General features: G+C 41.0%; 1 protein-coding gene across 2 annotated transcripts in view; it reads right to left on the reverse strand.

The window, feature by feature from the left end:
- Positions 1-6,283: 6,283 nt before the first annotated feature.
- Positions 6,284-24,354, reverse strand: part of LOC148074421 (protein shisa-like-1a) — a 41,451-nt gene continuing 23,380 nt past the window's right edge. Inside the window, exons 2-5 of one of the 2 annotated variants that reach the window (XM_087797134.1) lie at positions 20,852-21,031; positions 17,509-17,722; positions 16,130-16,426; positions 6,284-7,043 (exon numbers count right to left, since the gene is read on the reverse strand). In XM_087797134.1, the coding sequence (XP_087653260.1) occupies position 7,043; positions 16,130-16,426; positions 17,509-17,722; positions 20,852-20,918 (579 nt within the window). In that variant the 5' untranslated portion in view covers positions 20,919-21,031 and the 3' untranslated portion in view covers positions 6,284-7,042. Of the gene's footprint in view, positions 7,044-16,125; positions 16,427-17,508; positions 17,723-20,851; positions 21,032-24,354 lie in introns of those variants that run through there. The other variant, XM_087797133.1, reaches the window with a different exon arrangement.

Here is a 24,354-nt window from a genome sequence, read left to right on the forward strand (position 1 = left end):
CTCAGGCTGTCGGGAAGTTAACAGGAAGCAGTGAGTTCGGTTCATCGAGAGCCCGGAGCGCCACCTGAGCCGAAAACCAGGCGAATCCAGTCGAAGCTTGTTAGAGAAGGAGACGGACCCGCCAGTCACATGACCTGATGGATGATGTCATCAATGAAGATGACGGATGTGAGCACTTGAGTGAGACAGTTTTGTCTTTCAACTTGGCCTTATCTTATCTTATCTTTGACACGTGTATAAAGACATGCATTTCACTTCTGCTTGGAGACTAAATACTAAAAGGGCAACATCAAAAGTTTCATAACTTATTTAAGAACTGTTAGATTAAACTATTATAATTCAATTCAATTCAATTTTATTTAAAGTGTCTTATCATAACAAAGTTATCTCAAGACTCAAGAATCCGGTAGTTGGTTCCGCAGCAGAGTGGCTTGAATACTGAAGGCCCTGGCTCCAAATCTACATTTAGAGATTTGTGGTATAACTAATAGATCCGAGTTTAAGGATCGTTAGGTCCTTACATAGTATAAGGATAAGTATAAGGTCCGTATATACGTATACGCCGTACTTAAATTAATGCTAAAAGTATATATAGTATATAGTATAAGTATAAGGTCCGTATATACGTATACGCCGTACTTAAATTAATGCTAAAAGTATATATAGTATATAGTATAAGTATAAGGTCCGTATATACGTATACGCCGTACTTAAATTAATGCTAAAAGTATATATAGTATATAGTATAAGTATAAGGTCCGTATATACGTATACGCCGTACTTAAATTAATGCTAAAAGATAATCAAATATAAAGTACAATACAACGAGATGGAAGACGAAGCCGGCGACACCCCAGGGGGAGGAGCAGAAAACAGGAAAACAATGCCCACGACATGTGACCTCCGGCCGATAACATTTGTATAGTTATATTAGCAACAAACGGAATAGAAACTCTCTCAGCGAGGCATCGGTGACACAGTAAACTTTAAAGAACAAATTGACCGGAAGAAGACGACCTCCTGGGCGGGTTATTTGACTTAAACACAGCGAGCTTCCTACAGCTCAGGATTGTTCTGTCCGGGACTGTCAATCTGAGAGTCGATCGTTATAAGAAGCTTGTATTTTCTTTGACTTGAAGCGGTGAATAAAGCGACCCGAACGTACTCTGGATTGTTCCTCTTTCACAAATCGAAGTATAAGACTCAGGACGCAAGTGACGTCGTGTTTGATCCTTTTAGAACCTAATAATTTGGGCAATGTATCAGAAGAAGAGAAAAAAAATACAGTCTTAGAGCAGAGCAGCTCTGGGTAGTTTTGTGTACCTTAATATTTTTTTTTACTAAAATAACTAGTGATGATATATTAACTTAAAACTAGTTGAATGACTCGTATACTGTGACTTAAGGTGTTTTGTGTGATTTTTATTTTCACTGTAAAAGTTCTTGATCGTTTGAACATAATACATATCTACTGGTTGATGTGAATTACTGTAGAAAAACAAAGTTAAAGTTATGTTATTTACAAACAAAAACAAAGTTAAAGTGATGTTATTTACAAACAAAAACAAAGTTAAAGTTATGTTATTTACAAACAAAAACAAAGTTAAAGTTATGTTATTTACAAACAAAAACAAAGTTAAAGTGATGTTATTTACAAACAAAAACAAAGTTAAAGTTATGTTATTTACAAACAAAAACAAAGTTAAAGTGATGTTATTTACAAACAAAAACAAAGTTATAGTGATGTTATTTACAAACAAAAACAAAGTTAAAGTGATGTTATTTACAAACAAAAACAAAGTTAAAGTTATATTATTTACAAACAAAAACAAAGTTAAAGTTATATTATTTACAAACAAAAACAAAGTTAAAGTTATGTTATTTACAAACAAAAACAAAGTTAAAGTGATGTTATTTTCAAACAAAAACAAAGTTAAAGTGATGTTATTTACAAACAAAAACAAAGTTAAAGTGATGTTATTTACAAACAAAAACAAAGTTAAAGTGATGTTGTTTACAAACAAAAACAAGGTTAAAGTTATGTTATTTACAAACAAAAACAAAGTTAAAGTGATGTTATTTACAAACAAAAACAAAGTTAAAGTTATGTTATTTACAAACAAAAACAAAGTTAAAGTTATGTTATTTACAAACAAAAACAAAGTTAAAGTTATGTTATTTACAAACAAAAACAAAGTTAAAGTTATGTTATTTACAAACAAAAACAAAGTTAAAGTTATGTTATTTACAAACAAAAACAAAGTTAAAGTGATGTTATTTACATACAAAAACAAAGTTAAAGTGATGTTATTTACAAACAAAAACAAAGTTAAAGTTATGTTATTTACAAACAAAAACAAAGTTAAAGTTATGTTATTTACAAACAAAAACAAAGTTAAAGTGATGTTATTTACAAACAAAAACAAAGTTAAAGTTATGTTTTTTACAAACAAAAACAAAGTTAAAGTGATGTTATTTACAAACAAAAACAAAGTTAAAGTGATGTTATTTACAAACAAAAACAAAGTTAAAGTGATGTTATTTACAAACAAAAACAAAGTTAAAGTTATGTTATTTTCAAAGCCGTCATATCATATTTCATTACAATGATTCATTACCTCATCAGTTTCATCCTTCATTCATCAATGAAGTCTGGAAACACAACATTCATCAACTGATACAAACCGGGACATGGAAACTTTTGCCACGTTTAGTGAGTGCTCATGGGAAATGTAGTCTCCCGTCGAGCTAAACACTACCACTTTAGTCCACTAGTGTCGCTCCACTTCAAATCAAATAGAGCTGCTTTAAAGTGTTGTGTGTTAAGTGTATTATCAAAGTACGATGAAACTTTTTGCCAAGGATTAATTTGCGGTTAAAAAAAAAAGTTTTACTATTAAAGGGAGTAAAAGTTCACAAGATAAGCTGAAGAACTCCGACGGTAATTCGACCAAACTCTTGCTCGTCTCGGCGTCTAATCGGCAGCTGCTTCCTCCTCGTCTCTCGGGACGAGACTCTGTAATTTGAACTCTGACTGATGCTCCAGGATCAGCTCCAGACCACGACTGATTGAGTTCTGGTGATTCATCGTTCACTCGTTCATTCTTATTCTGAGTCGCTTCATACTCAACGAGGATGAAGGGATGATTATTCTTCTCGCTTTGGAAAAAATGTAAAACAAAATCATTTATTCTACATGAGGTTATTGTGTTGAATACTTTAAATGTTAATTGGGAAAAAAATAAAATTGAAATGTAACAAAAACCTTTATTTATTTTGCTTTAGTTAAATAATGTATGTCATGTATGACTATAAACGCAATTAATCTACAGTAACATCTATATTAATGTCAATAATAATAATTAATATTAATATTAATGTATTAATATTAATTAATTAATATTCGATTCTACAATTCTGAGTTTGGGGCAGGAGTGGAGCGAAAGTATCTTGACATTCTATTCTATGTATATTAATTTTTGTTTCCTTTGTCTTTGATCTTGTTCTTTATCTTTAGACTTAGATTGTATTATCTTGTTCCTTTTCTTTATTTCTCTTTGTTCTTGTTCTTATTTTCATTTTATTATTTTTATGAATAATTGCTATATTGCTGTGTCTATGTGGAATAAAAATATTTCCATAAGGAAACCTCCTGAGGATCAATAAAGTTCTACCTAAACTAACATCTTTAAAAATGACATTTTTTCTAAAGTCAATAATTTATTAAAAGTTCACTCAAAACTGAAACACATTCACTAATAGCAGGTCACGACTGATCAGAATAACTTTTAGGTTATTGAAGTCCAAACACAGACTGAGTTCTAATTAGTCCAGCCTCAGTGAGACCATGACTGGACCGGCGTCCCTGGTCTTGCGAGACACAGAAGAACTCTTCGGAGGTCCGGGTCTGAAGAAGAGGCGTCGACGCTGCAGGATTTAAACACACTGCAAAAAAGATAAAACTTTTATTTCTCCCTGTCGTCGTACGATACAAAGTCAACAAGTGCAAGTACAACCCGACCCAAAAACCCGGAAACCCATCTAGAAAACAGAACCGGGTGAGGTACCGCCGGACCGTGAGTTCTGTGCACAGGCGGAACGTGAAGTGTAAGGCAACAGTTACCATAACAACCGGGAGAGACCGAAGCGATCTCCTTCTCCCCGTCTCGTTTTTTTTTCTTTTTCTTTTGGGGAGAAGCTTTCTCATCACACGAGGGAAACAAAGTGGACGTCGGTAAACATGGCGGACGCGTCTGCAGGTGACGACAGAAACAGGATCTCCTGAGGAGCAGCGCAGGAGCTGAGGAGCAATTAAATGTTGTCGGTGCTGCTGCACCTGAATGGAAAACACTCTGGAAACAAGGACTAGGCTCTGGGGAGCCCCGTGACCGGCGCTGCTCTCCAGGCCAATTATTTCTCTGCTCAGGGACACTTAGCAATTAAACTTTGGCCAGTTTAACGAGTGAACAACTCGTCTCTGCAAATGCGAATATTATTGCTGAGTAATGACGGCGCTCGAGGAAACAACGTCGGTTCTTTGGAGGTGAATTAGATGTTTGTTGAAGGAACGACAGACTAGCACACACTGTTTTCAATGTTGAGCGGAACGACGACAACATCGGTGACCACTAGGGGGCCTCCTAGAGCACAATAAGCGACTTGAGGAATTCAAGTTATTAAGACGAATAATAGATTATAAATATTTGCAAATAAAACCCTCAGATAATTCAAAGTGAGGCCCATCGTGGGAAAATGTGACTTGAATTATTTGTGTAGTTCTTTCTAAAAAACTATTGCAGAATTCAAATTAAACTGGCTTCAGTTGGTACGCTAACAAGGGGGATACTAAATTGGTATGCTAAAGTGGTATGCTAAAGTGGGATGCTAAAGTGGGATGCTAAAGGGGGATGCTAAAGTGGGATGCTAAAGTGGGATGCTAAAGGGGGATGCTAAAGTGGGATGCTAAAGTGGGATGCTAAAGGGGGATGCTAAAGTGGGATGCTAAAGTGGGATGCTAAAGGGGGATGCTAAAGTGGGATGCTAAAGGGGGATGCTAAAGTGGGATGCTAAAGGGGGATGCTAAAGTGGGATGCTAAAGGGGGATGCTAAAGTGGGATGCTAAAGTGGGATGCTAAAGGGGGATGCTAAAGTGGGATGCTAAAGTGGGATGCTAAAGTGGGATGCTAAAGGGGGATGCTAAAGTGGGATGCTAAAGTGGGATGCTAAAGGGGGATGCTAAAGTGGCCTGAAACCTTCCACAAACCTGGAACTGCAACATCTAGTTCTCGACTTTCACAACAGGAAGTGTCTTTCTATGTTACGAAAGAAGGCCTTACATCCGCTCGCTGTACAGGAAGTGACTCTACAACAGACTGATCTTTTAAAATTGGTTTTAGTGCCACAGAGCTAATAAGTCGTATCTGATCTTTGTAAACACCTGTTCGCCTACAACGCTAAAGCTAACTATGCTAGCTGACTATGCTAGCTGACTATGCTCGAGGCATCTCATCATCAACAATAGTGACGTCGTTAGATTGACAGGCGTCGAGTCTTTTGAAGATGTGTCACCTTTTGAAAGTATTGCAGCTTGAGAAGGTTTTTTTGGAACAAATATTGCTTTCGTCTTAAATACAGAACCTGTGACGCCCTCACTGTATTTTGAAGTGATGCTCTGATAATGGTTCGTGGTTGAATGGGTCGAAATCTGAGGACTGAAGAAGTAATTAGTCGTAAATTTGCCCCCAAAAAAAGGATTTAATCGATATAATTATTTCTTGCTTAGTGTTCATGGAGACGAGAGTGTGAACAGATTTCAATCGCATCGTCTCGGATGAAAGATCGTTTGTTAACACCTGCTTCCATTAATGAGAGATTTCATTCATTTTACCGTCGATGCCGTTGTTTTTACTAACCACGACTAAAACAGACTCAAAAGTACTTTCTTATCCCTTTTTTCGAAAGATAAGATATGCTGTTATTACAGTCAATCAAGAATCGACTCTATCCTCTTGGTTCCAGCTAGCAAGGGTCACGAGAACGTAATTAAACATTTTATCAAATAGATCAGTTTTCTTTTTAATAACGACAACTTATTAAAGCGGTGGAAGCTCCGACCGTCCGAAGGTTTGACTCGATGAACATCGTTCGAGGGTAATTATCCCTTATCTTAAATTTAATTTCCTGACATCCCTCTGACCGTCTACTGGGTTTAACTCGTGCGATAAAAGTGTCATTATGTTGTAATGTGGTCGGACGAATCATTAGAGTATGTGTGTGTGTTTGGAAAAGGTTGCATCACCAGGAGTGTCTCCTCGTGTTGTTGATTTTCGTGAACCCGTTGAAAAGTGTGTCTCGTCCTCCTCGGCCGTGCAGCGAGTCGTGTTGCGTCATATTGCTTGTCGAGCCGAGCTCCGGTAATGAGGCCAATCCAGCCAATGGATGAGGTTACCATGGCGACGCAAACTAACTTTGAAAGTAACGCTTTCGAAAATTGTCTCCCTGGACAAAGGGGGTTAAAGTGTGAAATTCTCGTCCCTGATCCTCATTAATGTTTCGTGTGATGTAAAAGTGATGGAACCTCCTGGACGTTTTTACGATACATGAAGTTCAAAGAACACGTGACACGCTCAGGACCTGGATTCAAGTTCTCACGTCCGCTCGCTACTCCACATAAATTAATCACCAGTGTGTCTATCTGCTACGTAACATCCACGGACACGGCAGCAAACGCATCTCCTAACTAGAAAGTCACATGACTGTCCATAGAAACAGGAAGTTCGTTTTTTTTCGTTTGTAGCTGCGGAGCTCAGGGAGCGCCGGAGAGCCGGGTTGTCACCGCTTCGAAACCCGCGCTGAGATCTGATGTCCTTTTACAGCCCAGGTTTTTAAATGTCAGACTCTGTGGTGCGCCCCAGAGAGCGAGGGGGGGGGGGGGGGGGCGGTTGTCACGGTGGGCTACAGTCCGGCCGGCCCACCGTGGGTTGGGGTGAGTCCGTGGTCGCTCCTCGGTTACGGGAAAAGTCTTTGCTGATCGTCAAAGCTTTCTGTTTGAAGAGAAGAGAAGTTGAGTTAAAATGTGTCAATCATTGCTTTCTGATATGTTGAGGATGTGTTGCGTTCATGTCGCTCTGTAAAATGTACTTTCGTCCGATCGACCAATGAGATCATGGCTTCGACGCAGAATCCTTCTCTTTAGTATCTTTAAAATTGAGTTTTGATGATGAAACTTAATAGAACAATGTGTTTACTTCACCCACAACTATGTAACCTAATCATATCCACCTGTCAATCAAAGACACTTTCATTTTAGGGGGGGGGGGGTGGGTTGACTTCAAAATATTAAAAAAAAAAAGCCAAACGGATTCAAGTCTTGTTATTATTATAATGTAAAACGATAAAAACACGGAGTCCGTTCCGTCGCTCCAACACGACGTTACATCCGCCCCGGGTCTTATACTTCGCTTCGTGGAGAAAGATGGACGATCAAGAGTGTATAACGGGTCGTTTATTCGCCGCTTCAAGTCAAACAAAAGCTTTACGATCGCGACCGGACACACTCTGTCCCGGCGACTGTACAGGTCAATAGTTCCGGGAGAAAAGGTCCTGATCTGTAGAAACATCGCTATATTTAAGACGAATTTCCCGCCCAGGGGGTCATCCTTTCCGGCCAAATGGTCCTTTCAAGTTCCCTGTGTCCCGATCCCCCATTGAGAGACATCCTGATTTGTTTTCTTGTAATCTAATCATTCAAATGTTCTCTGGTGGGGGTTTCCGTCTTTTAGCCCCCCTTTCCCGGGTGTGTCTTGCTTCGTTCTTTGATCTACGATTTAAGGTATGATTTGCAGATAAACAGATGATTTAAATAACTGGTGTCGTATCTAATCCTGATCCAAGCTTGCCTCGAACCAGTGAATCAGTGGAATGTTGATTATGAATGTGTAGTCAAATCTTCCCGCTCTTAGATCAAGCGAGTAATTTATACTTTATATTTTGAATATCTTTTAGCATTAATTTAAGTATGGCGTATACGTATAGTGTATAATTTTAATCTAACACGTTATTTGATATTTGATGGTTGACTCACTTCTCTTAAGTGAGGTGTTAATTGAGAGGAGGCCAAGGACACGCTGGAGAGATGTTTGTCTCAGCCGACCAGAGAAGGCTCAGTGGAGTGTGAACAGGAAATCACCACCTCGGGTATTTGCATCCGTTTGAATTCACCCGAAAACAAGAGAATCACTCGATTTCAGTGAAATCAAAACAGCAGGAGCCTGATGTACTGAGGGGTTGTACGAACGAAAGAAGTGCTTAGCAACCTTTCCACGTCAAAGTCCATATGTATCAACACTGAAAAGTGCGGAACAACGTTCAAAATTCCCGCACGGCCTGTAGGTGGCGACGCCGGAATCAGCTGGTTCGAATATTTGGTCACGTTGAGATGTTCACATCAGAGTTACGTTAACGATCAATATTGATCATAAATGAACACACAGTAGTTAACTTATTAAACTTATTAGTTGCGTCACACATTCATATGAAAGACGATCAGATCATCATCATCATCTTCATCATCATCTTCATCATCTTCATCTTCATCATCAATACTCTTTAAGTCACTGATTTACACTTTTATTCTTGTTAAACTCACTTTGAGACGTTTCAAATAAGCCCCTGATCGTCTGTAAATAAAGTATTTGCATTAATAACTGTGTATATAAAACATAAACATTTACACGGAGCTCGTCTGCACTGTTTAAATGTAAGTATGTTCATGTCATGTTTAAATGAACGAATATAAACAGTTAATCCAGTTTACATTCATATTTTCGTTTGTTTGTTCTGATCGTGGAGAGAAAAATCACGACTCATTTAAATATGATTTAAATATGTAAATGAGTGGAAAGGGACGAACAAGTCTGCGATTAATTCTACGTTGATCGGGATGTAGAAGGAAAAGTGACTAAATTCATGTCGTGCACAGATTCATACATGTTAATATTTTTGTGCTGCGTCATCTTCTGGATTTAAGTTTCCGCACATATTTACTAATATATCTACGAACTTCTTAGTACATGAGGCTCCTGGTGTCTTATTTCCTCCTTTCAACTTATCGGTTCTTGAGCCGCAGGATCCCTGGTCGTCGATAGTCCAGGAAGTACTGGCTTAACAAGACACTAATAATAACTCTGACCACGTTGATGAAAGAAGGTGGGATTCATGGCTGTTCTCATTAACGCTTCGCTACTGCGAGCCACAGATAATGAAAGATCAGAACAGGTGAGTTAAGCTGCAGGCCCAGCAGAGAGGAAGGTGGATCCTGGTGTTAGCTCCACCTCTGGAGCCTCTCGCTTCCCTTTTGGACCCTGGTTCTCTAATTGACGCTCGGCTCGGCTGGACGCCAGGAAACATTTCATAATGTAAAAATGATAACTGAACACGGTCGGTGGGTTCAAAGACGGCGTGAATATGCAGGAGACGCCGTAGATCAAAGACGTTACAGTCGGACCGACGGTGGTCAGTTGCCGGGCAACCGGATAATAAAGAGGGTCATTTCAATATAAGGAAGCTGGAGAAAAATGATCATAAATGACGCTTGAATCGAGAAATATATTTGCTTCAAAATGTTATTTCCATTTTCGTTAATAATCAAAAAAAAAAGAAGAAATGAGTCAGCAGTTCTAAGAAAGTCTGACACGTCAGGAGGAAGAGAATCTTAAAAATGTGCATCCTTTTTGTATCCCTCGATCCCTGGGTGTGTAAAGACATGAATTCATTCATTTTTCTGCCTCGTATTCCCTCACGGGGGTCTTATTAGGAGCCGATCCCAGGGCAAGTCTCCAGCAGTCGGAGCAAGTGAAGGGTCGCCAAGATGTCGTCCTGTCGTCCGGACACTGTTCCTCACTGGAGAAAAAACGATCATCGTCGTGGAGCTTCATGGGAAGATGGAGAAGCATCAGGGAGGAAATCTGAGCACTACAGAGAAGGGCTGAAGGGAGAAAGGCTGGCAAGGTTGCACCCGATGGAGGAAGGATGCCGAGGCTTCGCAGCCCCATCGTCCTGGAAGTTGTTGACTGCAGTCTGACTGACAGGAACAGCAACAGAAGGAAAGTTGTATGAAGGCTTTGGGGAAGGCAGCAAAGAGAGCCTCCTGTTGGATGTGGAGTAGGAGGGAGGAGCCAGGCTGGCGTCAGGAGGGAATGAGTGGCGTCTGTCAATCACAGCAGGAGGAAGTCATGGTTGAAATGTGGTGAATACTGGACCCGTCTGATGACACGACTTCCTGGCTAAAAGATGCATTCAGTACCAGATGATCAAGAGGAGAAACATCACAAGATGTAAGTAAGTCAGGAGTCAGTAGATCATCAAACACAGATGTTTCTTGAAGGAGTCAGTAGATCATCAAACACAGATGTTTCTTGAAGGAGTCAGTAGATCATCAAACACAGATGTTTCTTGAAGGAGTCAGTAGATCATGAAACACAGATGTTTCTTGAAGGAGTCAGTAGATCATCAAACACAGATGTTTCTTGAAGGAGTCAGTAGATCATCAAACACAGATGTTTCTTGAAGGAGTCAGTAGATCATCAAACACAAATGTTTCTTGAAGGAGTCAGTAGATCATCAAACACAGATGTTTCTTGAAGGAGTCAGTAGATCATCAAACACAGATGTTTCTTGAAGGAGTCAGTAGATCATCAAACACAGATGTTTCTTGAAGGAGTCAGTAGATCATCAAACACAGATGTTTCTTGAAGGAGTCAGTAGATCATCAAACACAGATGTTTCTTGAAGGAGTCAGTAGATCATCAAACACAGATGTTTCTTGAAGGAGTCAGTAGATCATCAAACACAGATGTTTCTTGAAGGAGTCAGTAGATCATGAAACACAGATGTTTCTTGAAGGAGTCAGTAGATCATCAAACACAGATGTTTCTTGAAGGAGTCAGTAGATCATCAAACACAGATGTTTCTTGAAGGAGTCAGTAGATCATCAAACACAAATGTTTCTTGAAGGAGTCAGTAGATCATCAAACACAGATGTTTCTTGAAGGAGTCAGTAGATCATCAAACACAGATGTTTCTTGAAGGAGTCAGTAGATCATCAAACACAGATGTTTCTTGAAGGAGTCAGTAGATCATCAAACACAGATGTTTCTTGAAGGAGTCAGTAGATCATCAAACACAGAGATGTTTCTTGAAGGAGTCAGTAGATCATCAAACACAGAGATGGTTCCAAAGCTTAGGAGCAACAGTCTGGAAGGATTTCTCTCCTCTGGTCCAGAAGTTCAGGAACCAACAGTAGATTCTGATCCACAGACCTCAGAGCCCGAGCTGGGGTTTAAGTCTGGATCAGATCACTGATGGAAGGTCTGACCATGAATAGATCTGAAAGTAAGAACCAGAATTTTAAAATGATCCTGAAAGAAACTGGCAGCCAGTGAAGAGTTTGAAGGAGAAATGTGAGTTCTTCTACTAGAGCGGCTCAGAATTCTGGCTGCAGAGTTTTGTATGAACTGCAGGCGAGACAGCTGCTTCTTTAAGTAACTACAGTATGTAACTATTCTAGTAAACACCTGTTCACTGAAAACACCTCAACAATGACATGAATAAACGTATCTCTGATCAATAACCAACTTGCAGCTGAAATCCATCTTTCCCTCTTTCTAACGTAACAGTTTAAATCTTGCCCTTAACTAAAATTCTCTTTGTCTCACTCCCTCTCAGTAAACTCAGTAAACCACTTCACCGGCAATTGTTCAGTGAATTTTTGCAATCACCGTGCAAGATCAACTCCAATATTATCGGAAAACTTTTACCCCCCCTCAGGGTTCACAGTAGTTTCAAATGTCAAATCGGCTGCAAGACCTTGAGTGAAGGGTTCGACTCTGGGAGGAAACTCTGGGTGTCGAGTCCTGTTGCCGTGAGGCTGCACCGCCAGACACCACACACACTTCATGACGGCATCACGTGCCACATGTTCTCATCGCGAAGTCCAAGATCTTCCAAGAGAGCAGCGTCAGTCGTCTCCCCGACGAACACGAGTTCTCTGCCACCGTGTTGAGATCATGAGACCGGAGGCGAGAAAGTGAGTCACGGAGCAGCAGGCGGTGAAAAGAGCAGCATCTCTTAGATGAGATCTGAGCTCAGTTATGCATCCTCACTACAGATCACATCACCGAATCGTTCCGTCTCACGCTCTCTATTTGCTACAATCTTATTGCGTTCTTATTGTTTGGAAAAACAAATGAAGGGATGTTCTACTGGAGCCGGGTTTCTTCCAGAGTCTTTGCACTTATGATGAGTTTTACATTTGTTTCACTAAACACAGTGAAATCTGGAACTCTTCCTTAGTTTTCATGATAATAACCACATCAGAAGCTATGACAGTGGCGGGTCGTGCATTTCACACGCAGACTTTCAGTGGCGCACGTTTGAATGAATCCACGTCTCAAGAACTACTTTAAGGTTCTTTATACACCACAGGGATCTGAGCGTGAACTGTTATAGTCAATCAGACGTTCAGATCATCATCAAATGAACATCAGTGCATTATATCAAAATATCACTCACACTACAGTCTGTGTGGTTTCCATGGCCACGACACACACACTCTGCATCAAAACTTAGTAACACAAACAACACACGGAGGAACAACAACCGCTAGAATTTAATCAGCAGCTACTTCACGTTGAGAGTCGATCAACACAACAGACTAAAGCGTCAGCAGCGTCTCTGACGCCAGAGACTGAGAACCGATGAAATCAACCAGAATTAATGTTTTTAGTGAGGAAACAATATTTGAGTCCATAATATCCAGTAGTTCATGGAGGAAATGTGGCTGATAAATCCTTTGAATCTCGTGAAAGACTCGTCTCGGAGTTGGTATAACTTCCTTAACAACGTCCAGCTTTTCTTGAAAAGCACTTCTTGAAAATATCTTTGCAAGTATATCCAGATCAAGCTCTTCAGCCATTGTGTTGAAAAAGAAACAGTTAAATTAACTCAAGTCATTGTTTCAGCTCCATGAGTCTCGCTGTCGTCCAATCAGAGGACATGAACGTGTCACGTGTATCAGAAGAGTAGCTGCCAAGACGCTGACATTGATGTCGCCAACTCGAATCTGATTGGTTAACACAATCCTTCGGCTGCCGTTGATTAAAATACACAAGAGCCGCTTCTGAAACGACTGAAGGCCTCGCGTAGATTTCTTCTGGCAACACGTGAAGCTCAAATATGATTGGATGAAAGCTCTCACATGACCCTACAATCCTGGAAGCAGTGCAAGCAAGAGGAGAGAAATTAAATGAAAAGACTATGAGGAATAATTTCATACATTTTTATGAAAAAATAAACAATGAAAATAAATAAATAATTAAATTAAAATGTAATTTATTTCTGATACACAGATGATATTATTATTATTATAGGCCACTGGAGAAGTACATAGTAGTGACAAAAACAGTGCTTTTAGGTATTCCATGTTAACTTTCTGTCTGCTGGTCACATGGTAGACAAAAGGAGTTACTAATTGATTTAGTTTAAAAAAACAAACAATCTAATTATTTCTCCGTGTATGTAATGTTTTATTAAAATAAGATGCTTCATTTTCACATATATGTATCCAACCCTGTTTTCAAGAGCAAACTGGTCATGTGACCAGGATATGTTTTCTCACAGTGTTTCCACGGCACTTTTAAAGTAAATTAAATATTGAATTTTAGTAACGCAAGAGTTAATTTCTTTCATACCTTTTGGTTGTGATGTTTGGATTGTGATTTTTATTCCTCCCTTCATTTATTCAAAGGTTGACCTATATCCACTTTCTCCTCACTGTCCTTAAAATGTACATTTTATCTTTTAATAAACAAATGAACAACATATGTATAAATGTATAACATTTAGGTTGTACATAAGAAAGTACAATGTAATTCATTCATATATACAGTATGTATATATGTATATATCATGTTATTTTTTTATTTAATTGTTATTTGTCAAAAAGATAATATAGAGGTTTTTTTTCAAAAGCCCTAAATCTTACCTTCTGACGTCAGAATCTTCAACATATTTAATGAGTATTATAAGGAAACGTTCTTGTAAGAAAAGATAAGAGTACAGTAATTGCTGGACAGCTCCACAGCTCGCTGGTCATCGTTCATCCTGCTCCGCCTCAGCTGACCTGAGTCTCCCGCGGGTCATTGATAATTCGATACGGGCCGATCTTGACAAATGGTTCCGTGTCGCAGTCTCGACGTGGACGAGCTGTAGGTGGCGGCTCCGGCTCCCCGAGGCGAGCGTGAGACGACGAATCCACTGAGCTCCCTCATTAGACTCAGAACCGGAGTCGGAATGAGAGGACTCATCAATCCACCAGCGGATCTGTTGACCTGCAGGACCGGCTCTCTGCAGACCCGGAGTCAGTTTGACTGAAACAGCGCTTGACAAAGTGGGCCAACAAACCAGAGCAAGTTATTCTAATTCATGCCCCTAATGATCCCCCGATTCATAAACACGGGTCCATTTACTAGCGGCTAAGAATAAACTCATTCACATGCTGACAGACCGACCAGAACCACCGCACCGGGAGATGGATGGAGTCGCAGGGCAGGAGGAGTTTAACCTGCGACGCTTTCTCTCGCTCGCACCAGGAACCCTGGCGTTCTGTCGGAGTGTCTGATGAAGTCGCCCACGCCGAGCATCGCACATGTTCAGACCCTCACAGCGAGAGCGGTTCTGGGGCTGGGGTCAGGGGTGGGTCCGGCCCGCTGGTTTCCGCTGGTTTCCGTTGAGCCGACAGATGCTCGACAAAAATTGGGTCGAGTCTTATAAGAGCAGCTTCGCGAAAACAACCCACTCAGAGGATGAGAGAGTTTTCTGCTACAACTTGACCTTTGACAGGAGAAAATACGAGGTTCTTCTACGAAAGATGTTCATTTGCTCTTGAGCTCTTGAAATTTAAAGAAAATGTATTTTACAGGATGGTTGAAGTGTTTTTAAAAATAAACATAATGTTAGATTAAAAATGATTATACACTCTATGTTTACGCCATACTTAAATTAACTCTAAAAGATAATCAAAATATAAAGTATAAATGACTCGCTTCATCTAAGAGCTTAAACGTTTGAATACACATTCACAATCAACATTTCACTGCAGACTGATTTACACTGTTTCAAGACAAGCTTGAAACAGAATATTCCAAAGGTCCGTATCAAGAGACATGACACCGGTTATTTAAAAAACGTCTGTTTGTCTGCCCTTTCACACCTTGGGTCGTGGATCAAAGAACGAAGCGGGAGACATCCAGGAGGGGGGGCTGGAACCCGAGAACATTTGAATCATATATTGCAAGAGGGCAAGTTAGGAAGTTCATTCTGCGGGTGATCATACACAGGCAACTTGAAAGAACCATTTGCCCCGGAAAAGACGACCCCCCTGGGCGGGGAATTTGCCTTAAATATCGCGATGTTTCTACAGCTCGAGACAGTTTCTCCCGGGGCTATTGACCTGTACAGTTGCCGGAAGAAAGTGCGTCCGATCGATTGTAAAGCTTGTATTTTGTTTGACTTGAAGCGGCGAATAAACGACCCGTGACACTCTGAATTGACCAGTGACGGCGTGTTGGAGCGACCGGAACGGACCCCTGTTTTGACCGTTTTAATAAAATGACAAACTTACGTAGTCATTAAAAGAATCTCTATATTATACATATTTAATGTACGACCTCGATACTGTAATAACTCTTATATATGTTTTAAAAGATAAAAGTAAAGTCAAAATGGTGATTTATTCCAAAGGTCCGTATCAACCCATATTGCTATTCTCGTTCTGGCTGTTCCCTTTTAAATCAAGAACCTGTGGAACAAACATGGTTTGTAGTCTCCAGTCGATCCATTCATCATGTGATCGACCGACTTTCATTAAGTTCGGCAGCCTCGGCAGGAAACCGTCGACAGCGACGAGCCGGCCGGTAGTGAAACTGGCGCCGTGGGCGTGAATGTCTCATGACTCTCTCGGAGGACGCACTTTATGAAAGTCTTGGAATATTGAACTGTTAAAAATAGCCAAAAGTGGAGGTGATCCTGAAATGTGGCACACTCTGATGAGGTCTCAGGTTCGGGGACTCACCATGCCGTGGAGGTGTTGTAGGGCAGCAGCGTGGGACTGTGGCTCTCGCCCCGGAGACTGTGCCTGGGCTGGTAGTGACCCGGGATCATGGGCGGCGGCTGGGCTTCGCTCTCTTCCTGCATGGAGCGCTGCCATTGACTGCGAGCCTTGTTCAGCCAGCGGCCCCCCAGACCCCACCTCTCCAGGTAGACCCGGCAGAGTTCGTAGTTGATGGCGGAGTAGTAGAGGAAGTCCAGCGCCAGCAGGACCACGACGAAGAAGCCGTAGATCCAGACCCCCACCAGGGCTGTGTAGTTGCTGTGGCAGAGAGAGGAACTTTATTTGAACAAATATTTACTTCAGATTATGATTGATGAGAAAGACACTCAGTGACGACCTTCGACGAACTCGAGATCGTCTTCCCTGATAAGTGACTATCAAGGAAGGACAAGGAAGAAGGAAAAGCCTGAACAAATAAAAACGTCTTAAGATGTTTCTTGAAAAAATGTCTAATATCGTTTCTACTGGGAAGAAACTTTGTTTGGGAATTGATGGTCTTTCAAGTTTGTACAAATCAGTCAAGCTATGAGAAGCAAACACTTTGTTGCTGTGATCATCAAGTCAACTGAAGGGACTCGAGAGACTGTGACACTCAAAGAGGATCAACGACGACCTTCAGAACGTTCATCTCGATGACCTTCTTCTTTCATGTTCAGTGTTGTGGGTTCGCCCGAGGATTGTCGAACACCAGCGCGAGCAGAGGCTGCGATGAGATCAATGGAAATGGAACGTGGATTCAATCGACCTTCTGTCAGTTTTGTGATTGGTTGTTTTTCATTAATGACTTAAGAGGTAGAGGTAGAACTTTATTGATCCCTCAGGAAGAGGAGGAGCTTCAGCTGAGTCATCAATCAACCTCTGTAGGAGTTGAACTCCATTTAGCAATTATAATGTTCAATTATTTTCTACCGCTTTATTCCTTACCCCTTACCCGGGGTCACGGGGAGACTGGAGCCTATCCCAGTATCCTAGGGGATAGGCGAGAGGCGGGGGACACCCTGGAAAGGATGCCAGTCTGTCTCAGGGCACAAAAAGACAGACAACCATTCACACACACACTCATACCTACGGACAATTTCCACAAGTTCTCAAACAACCTCTGTATGTTTTTGGACTGTGGGAGGAAACCGGAGTGACCGGAGTATACCCACACAACACGAGGAGAACATACTGACCACACACAGAAAGGTCACTAGTTGGCTCGGCCTGGAAGTGAACCTTCTTGCTGTGAGGCCGACCGCGCTAACCATTGCACCACCGTGTGCCATAACAATTGTAATGTAACCGTGTTGAACAGTAACACACATGAGGACGGGGTCGCAGGTGTGTGTCGGACTCACTTGTGGGCGTAGCCGTCGGTGGTGCTAGTGAGGTTGACCTGCATGACCATCTGGAACTCTGTCTCGTTGCAGCAGTACTTGAAGGCCGTGTTGTTGTGGTGGCAGCAGAACATGTAGGTCTTGTTGTCGGACAGTCGGGGGCAGTGGAAGCCAAAGTGGTAGCGCCCCTTGTGGTCGGAGTAGGGTTCACACACCCGGTAGTGAGCGGAGAGAGCTGCGGGACAGAGCGACGGTGAGTGACGTGATGAGGTAGGACCAAATGTGCCGACACAATAAAACCTCCTCCAGGACATGAAATGAAGTCCCTGAAATGAGTTCTGATTCATCTTCTAATTGTCACATCCTGCGTTCAATGGTGGGGATTAAAAACCTGCCGCTATGATGTGAGGACATTCACTCAGGTTTGAAAGTCTAATGAGCTTCGTGGTTTTGATGGCACTGTAACAGAGGAGACGGAGCAAGGCGGAGGCGGTGGAGCAGAGGAAGTGGGAAGACCAGGACGACGCCTTGACGTTCTTTAACTCTTGACCCTCTTTAACTCTTGATGCTCTTTAACTCTTGACCCTCTTTAACTCTTGACCCTCATTAACTCTTGACGCTCTTTAACTCTTGAACTCCTGAACTCTTGACGTTCTTTAACTCTTGACCCTCTTTAACTCTTGACCCTCTTTAACTCTTGACGCTCTTTAACTCTTGACGCTCTTTAACTCTTGACCCTCTTTAACTCTTGACCCTCTTTAACTCTTGACGCTCTTTAACTCTTGACCCTCTTTAACTCTTGACCCTCTTTAACTCTTGACGTTCTTTAACTCTTGACCCTCTTTAACTCTTGACGCTCTTTAACTCTTGACCCTCTTTAACTCTTGACGCTCTTTAACTCTTGACCCTCTTTAACTCTTGACCCTCTTAAACTCTTGACCCTCTTTAACTCTTGACGCTCTTTAACTCTTGACGCTCTTTATCTCTTGACCCTCTTTAACTCTTGACCCTCTTTAACTCTTGACGCTCTTTAACTCTTGACGCTCTTTAACTCTTGACCCTCTTTAACTCTTGACGCTCTTTAACTCTTGACCCTCTTTAACTCTTGACGCTCTTTAACTCTTGACCCTCTTTAACTCTTGACCCTCTTTAACTCTTGACGCTCTTTAACTCTTGACGCTCTTTAACTCTTGACGCTCTTTAACTCTTGACGCTCTTTAACTCTTGACGTTCTTTAACTCTTGACCCTCTTTAACTCTTGACCCTCTTTAACTCTTGACGCTCTTTAACGCTTGACGCTCTTTAACTCTTGACCCTCTTTAACTCTTGACGCTCTTTAACTCTTGACGCTCTTTAACTCTTGACGCTCTTTAACTCTTGACGCTCTTTAACTCTTGACCCTCTTTAACTCTTGACGCTCTTTAACTCTTGACGCTCTTTAACTCTTGACGCTCTTTAACTCTTGACCCTCTTTAACTCTTGACGCTCTTTAACTCTTGACGCACTTTAACTCTTGACCCTCTTTAACTCTTGACGCTCTTTAACTCTTGACCCTCTTTAACTCTTGACGCTCTTTAACTCTTGACGCTCTTAAACTCTTGACGCTCTTTAACTGTTGATGCTCTTTAACTCTTGATGCTCTTTAACTCTTGACGCTCTTTAACTCTTGACGCTCTTTAACTCTTGACGCTCTTTAACTCTTGACCCTCTTTAACTGTTGATGCTCTTTAACTCTTGATGCTCTTTAACTCTTGACGCTCTTTAACTCTTGACGCTCTTTAACTCTTGACGCTCTTTAACTCTTGACCCTCTTTAACTCTTGACCCTCTTTAAATCTTGACCCTCTTTAACTCTTGACGCTCTTTAACTCTTGACCCTCTTTAACTCTTGACCCTCTTTAAATCTTGACCCTCTTTAACTCTTGACCCTCTTTAAATCTTGACCCTCTTTAACTCTTGACCCTCTTTAACTCTTGACGCTCTTTAACTCTTGACCCTCTTTAACTCTTGACCCTCTTTAAATCTTGACCCTCTTTAACTCTTGACCCTCTTTAACTCTTGACGCTCTTTAACTCTTGACGCTCTTTAACTCTTGACGCTCTTTAACTCTTGACCCTCTTTAACTCTTGACGCTCTTTAACTCTTGACGCACTTTAACTCTTGACCCTCTTTAACTCTTGACGCTCTTTAACTCTTGACCCTCTTTAACTCTTGACGCTCTTTAACTCTTGACGCTCTTAAACTCTTGACGCTCTTTAACTGTTGATGCTCTTTAACTCTTGATGCTCTTTAACTCTTGACGCTCTTTAACTCTTGACGCTCTTTAACTCTTGACGCTCTTTAACTCTTGACCCTCTTTAACTGTTGATGCTCTTTAACTCTTGATGCTCTTTAACTCTTGACGCTCTTTAACTCTTGACGCTCTTTAACTCTTGACGCTCTTTAACTCTTGACCCTCTTTAACTCTTGACCCTCTTTAAATCTTGACCCTCTTTAACTCTTGACGCTCTTTAACTCTTGACCCTCTTTAAATCTTGACGCTCTTTAACTCTTAATGATCCAGTATCATGTCAAACAGTTTCTGAGAGCGTAAGGATTTGTTTTATAAAAGCAGAAAAACAGCTTTTTCATTAAGTACAACACATGGATCTGTGTGTGTGTGTGACAGTCGGTGTGATGAGTTCATAGAGAGGGAGTGAGAAAGTGAGAGACTTTGGACTGTACTGTTTCATGAATAAAGACTCGTAATTTCTACCACTCTTGCTCAAATCAACTGGCCATTTGTCAACTGAATTTAAAAAAAAAAGAGTTTGGCTAAATAAGTCATATCTCATTTTACATGGTATGTGTCATTATTTAGATTCTTAAATTTTATGATAAAATGATTTGTTGAATATGTCCTGCAGCCAAAAATACATCCAGGTTATGTTAAATAATCGTATCGTAGTCATCTTTAAACTCTTGTGTCGAGTATGGGTCAAGGTCACATTTGTTTTAGGTGCCTCCGGGTGACCTTGACCCTGAGGTAACACAAGGGTGAGGTTGTAGTTTCTTGCTAATGTTTAACATGCTACATCAGAATCAGAAAAAAAACATGTATTGCCTGAAGCGATCATGGGATCATGAATCTGCATCAAAGAACATCGGAAGATTCTTCCTCACGTATTGTATCGAGTGTGTGGATGTAAAACTACAGAACTTTAGTCGTTTTAAAGCTTTTCTTTCTGTCGACAGGAGCGAGTGCTTCTTGGCGAGTCAGCGTATTTGTCAAATGTTGTTCTGGAAGATGAACTGCACTGACGGTTCTGTCACCGGAGGCTCTCGTCTGACCCGACATTGCAGGTGCTAACACGGTGAACACACACCTGCCGTGGACAGCAGGAGGAAGACGACCGTCAGGACATTGAAGGACTGTCGACTGGTGAGAGTCATCTTCTCTCACTCATGTGGGTGAGGATGGGCGGGGCAGGGAGGAGCAGATCGGCTTCAGCAGGACATCCTCGGCCGGCTCCTCTCACATGGCTGCTCCGGACTCCTGGAGGGAACTGGACAAGCAGGAGATACAGATCTGTTAGATTAAAAATGATTATACACTATACGTATACGCCATACTTAAATTAACGCTAAATGATAATCAAAATATAAAGTATAAATTACTAGCTTCATCTAAGTGCTCAAACGTTTGAACACACATTCACAATCAACATTTCACTCAGACTGATTTACACTGTTTCAAGACAAGCTTGAAACAGAATAAGAAACATGACACCGGTTATTTAAAAAAACGTCTGTTTGTCTGCCTTTCCACATCTTGGGTCGTGGATCAAAGAACGAAGCGGGACACATCCAGGAGGGCGGGGGCTGGAAGACAGAGGCCCCCACCCAAGAACATTTGAATGATAGATTGTAAGAGGGAAGTTAGGAAGTTCGCTCTGCGGATGATCGAGACACAGGCAACTTGAAATAACATTTTGCCGGAGAGAGACGACCCCCTGGCTGGGGAAATTTGCCTTAAATATCACGATGTAAAAAACAAAGCGAAGTATTAAGACCCGATGACAGGAAGTGACGGCGTGTTGGAGTAACCAGAACGGACTCCGTTTTGACCGTTTTAGATCAGAAATCTGACTGAAGATTCTCAAAGAAGCTTCCAAACTTTTACAAGGATCTGATGCAAAGTGTGTTCGAGAGTAAGGAATAAATCAGAGACGATTCCCTGCTGTTTATTACAATCTCCGTTTTTGATGTTGTCATTTGATTTCGAAAAATTACCTCTTGACACCCTGTGGTCTCTAAATGTTCTGATCATTTTGAAAGTAAGTAGGAGCAACAGTCTGGAAGGATTTCTCTCCTCTGGTCCGGAAGTTCAGGAACCATCAGTAGATTCTGATCCACAGACCTCAGAGCCCGAGCTGGGGTGTAAGTCTGGATCAGATCACTGATGGAAGGTCTGACCATGAATAGATCTGAAAGTAATAACCAGAATTTTAAAATGATCCTGAAAGAAACTGGCAGCCAGTGAAGAGTTTGAAGGAGAAATGTGAGTTCTTCTACTAGAGCGGCTCAGAATTCTGGCTGCAGAGTTTAGTATGAACTGCAGGCGAGACACATCCATCTGGTTTAGACACAAAATAAACTGTTAAAATAGTGTAAACGACACAAACACATGGATTATAAGATCCAGATCATGTTGTGACAACATTTAAGTTTATAGATTTTTCTCAGTTGAAACAGTTTGTGGTCACTTTTGTTCAGTGTTGAACTAGAAACATGTCTTTGTCAAAACCAACACCAGGTTTCTCAGTTTGACGGTCTGACCTAAATCACCAAGTACTGAACTTTCTTTCTTCAGAGCTAATTAAAGATTATTAAGAAATCAAATTCCAATTTCCTTGAAGGTTCTCCCGCCGTGCGGACAGCTGGTCCGACTGTGAGCACCTGTGACATGTTCAAGAACCTCCTCTCTGACGGAGGCTTCAGCAAACATGGAGGCGCTGAGCTTTAATTGTGAGCCATGTTTACAGAAAAACACTCTCTGAGGTTTAAGTTAATCTGCTTTGTCACCTTAATCTGATTAAATTGAAATGACAGCAGCAAATGCTCGAATGCTTTTATGCAGGAATGACAATCAGATGAAGACGCTTTTCTTCTTGGAGATTCTATTTTCACAATATCACTTCTCCTGTAATGAAACTAACCTCTGTTCTGGCTGCTCACCATCTTTGGAAGATCACTTCACGAACGATCTGAGAGAGACGCGTATGTTTTTTTCGGCAGAATGTTTGATTTCTCTGAACTTGTTTTTGCTTTTGATCAAGAAAGTGCTGAGTAATGCTCGCGGAGCTTCCCTCGACGTCTCAGGAGCTCCTCTGGAATCCTCCGAAAACAAGTGAGATTAATGCGACTGTTTTCGCTCTGACGTGGCACTTGTATTGTTTAAACAGCAGCCGAGGAAATTAAACCCAAATTGCTCCCAGAATTTAGATTTAGCTGATGTTGATGTTAATTCAACACAAACTTGCTCAATGGCCTATTTGCATCTGAAATGAGGGAATTTTAACTGTGTCTGGAGGACGCCGTGTTATTGTGTTCTGATCAGGCCCGCGGGCGTGGATCGCTCATTAATCCAAAGATGGATCAATGGCACACACTGATGATGTCACAGATGTCCTGATGATAAATTATCTTAATACTAATAAAACTCACTGACATAGCAGAAACACAAACAATAAGGAAGTGCAGTATAATGATGCGTTCACTGTCCAGACATATAAGTAAGTCATATTTATAGAACGCTTTTCCAGACCAGGGTCACAAGGAACCTTAACAATCAAAACAATACTCAATAAAATATGTATTTTAAAAGATCAAGACACATAAGACAAATAGTCCCAGAGAATCAAGGAAAAGCTCAAATAAAAGTGTCTTGAGATGTTTCTTGAAGGAGTCAGTAGATCATCAAACACAGATGTTTCTTGAAGGAGTCAGTAGATCATCAAACACAGATGTTTCTTGAAGGAGTCAGTAGATCATCAAACACAGATGTTTCTTGAAGGAGTCAGTAGATCATCAAACACAGATGTTTCTTGAAGGAGTCAGTAGATCATCAAACACAGATGTTTCTTGAAGGAGTATGTAGATCATCAAACACAGAAATGGTTCCAAAGCTTAGGAGCAACAGTCTGGAAGGATTTCTCTCCTCTGGTCCAGAAGTTCAGGAACCATCAGTAGATTCTGATCCACAGACCTCAGAGCCCGAGCTGGGGTGTAAGTATGGATCAGATCATGAAGGTCTGACCATGAATAGATCTGAAAGTAAGAACCAGAATTTTAAAATGATCCTGAAAGAAACTGGCAGCCAGTGAAGAGTTTGAAGGAGAAATGTGAGTTCTTCTACTAGAGCGGCCAGTGAAGAGTTTGAAGGAGAAATGTGAGTTCTTCTACTAGAGCGGCTCAGAATTCTGGCTGCAGAGTTTAGTATGAACTGCAGGTGAGACACATCCTTCTGGTTTAGACACTAAATAAACTGTTACAATAGTGTAAACGACACAAACACATGGATTATAAGATCCAGATCATGTTGTGACAGAATTCTTCCTAAGTTTAGAGATTTTTCTCAGTTGAAGTAATATATATTGTAACATATGGCGTTTTATTTGTGTCTATTTGTCGAGCGTGCAGTTGTAAATGTTGAGCACCTGAGAATATGTTTTGCACGGAAGTGACAGTTTGATGTAATTTTTACTCCAGCAAAAAATAAAGTGGTTTGAACAAATAATCTCTTTTACGTTCAATAAATCTCACTTTGCAACGCTTTGCGACAGCTTAACATATTGTCAGGTGCATTTCTAACGCTCGACAAATAGGC

The sequence above is a fragment of the Callionymus lyra genome, chromosome 8 (assembly GCF_982586985.1).
Source record: "Callionymus lyra chromosome 8, fCalLyr1.hap1.1, whole genome shotgun sequence".
NCBI lineage: Eukaryota > Metazoa > Chordata > Actinopteri > Syngnathiformes > Callionymidae > Callionymus > Callionymus lyra.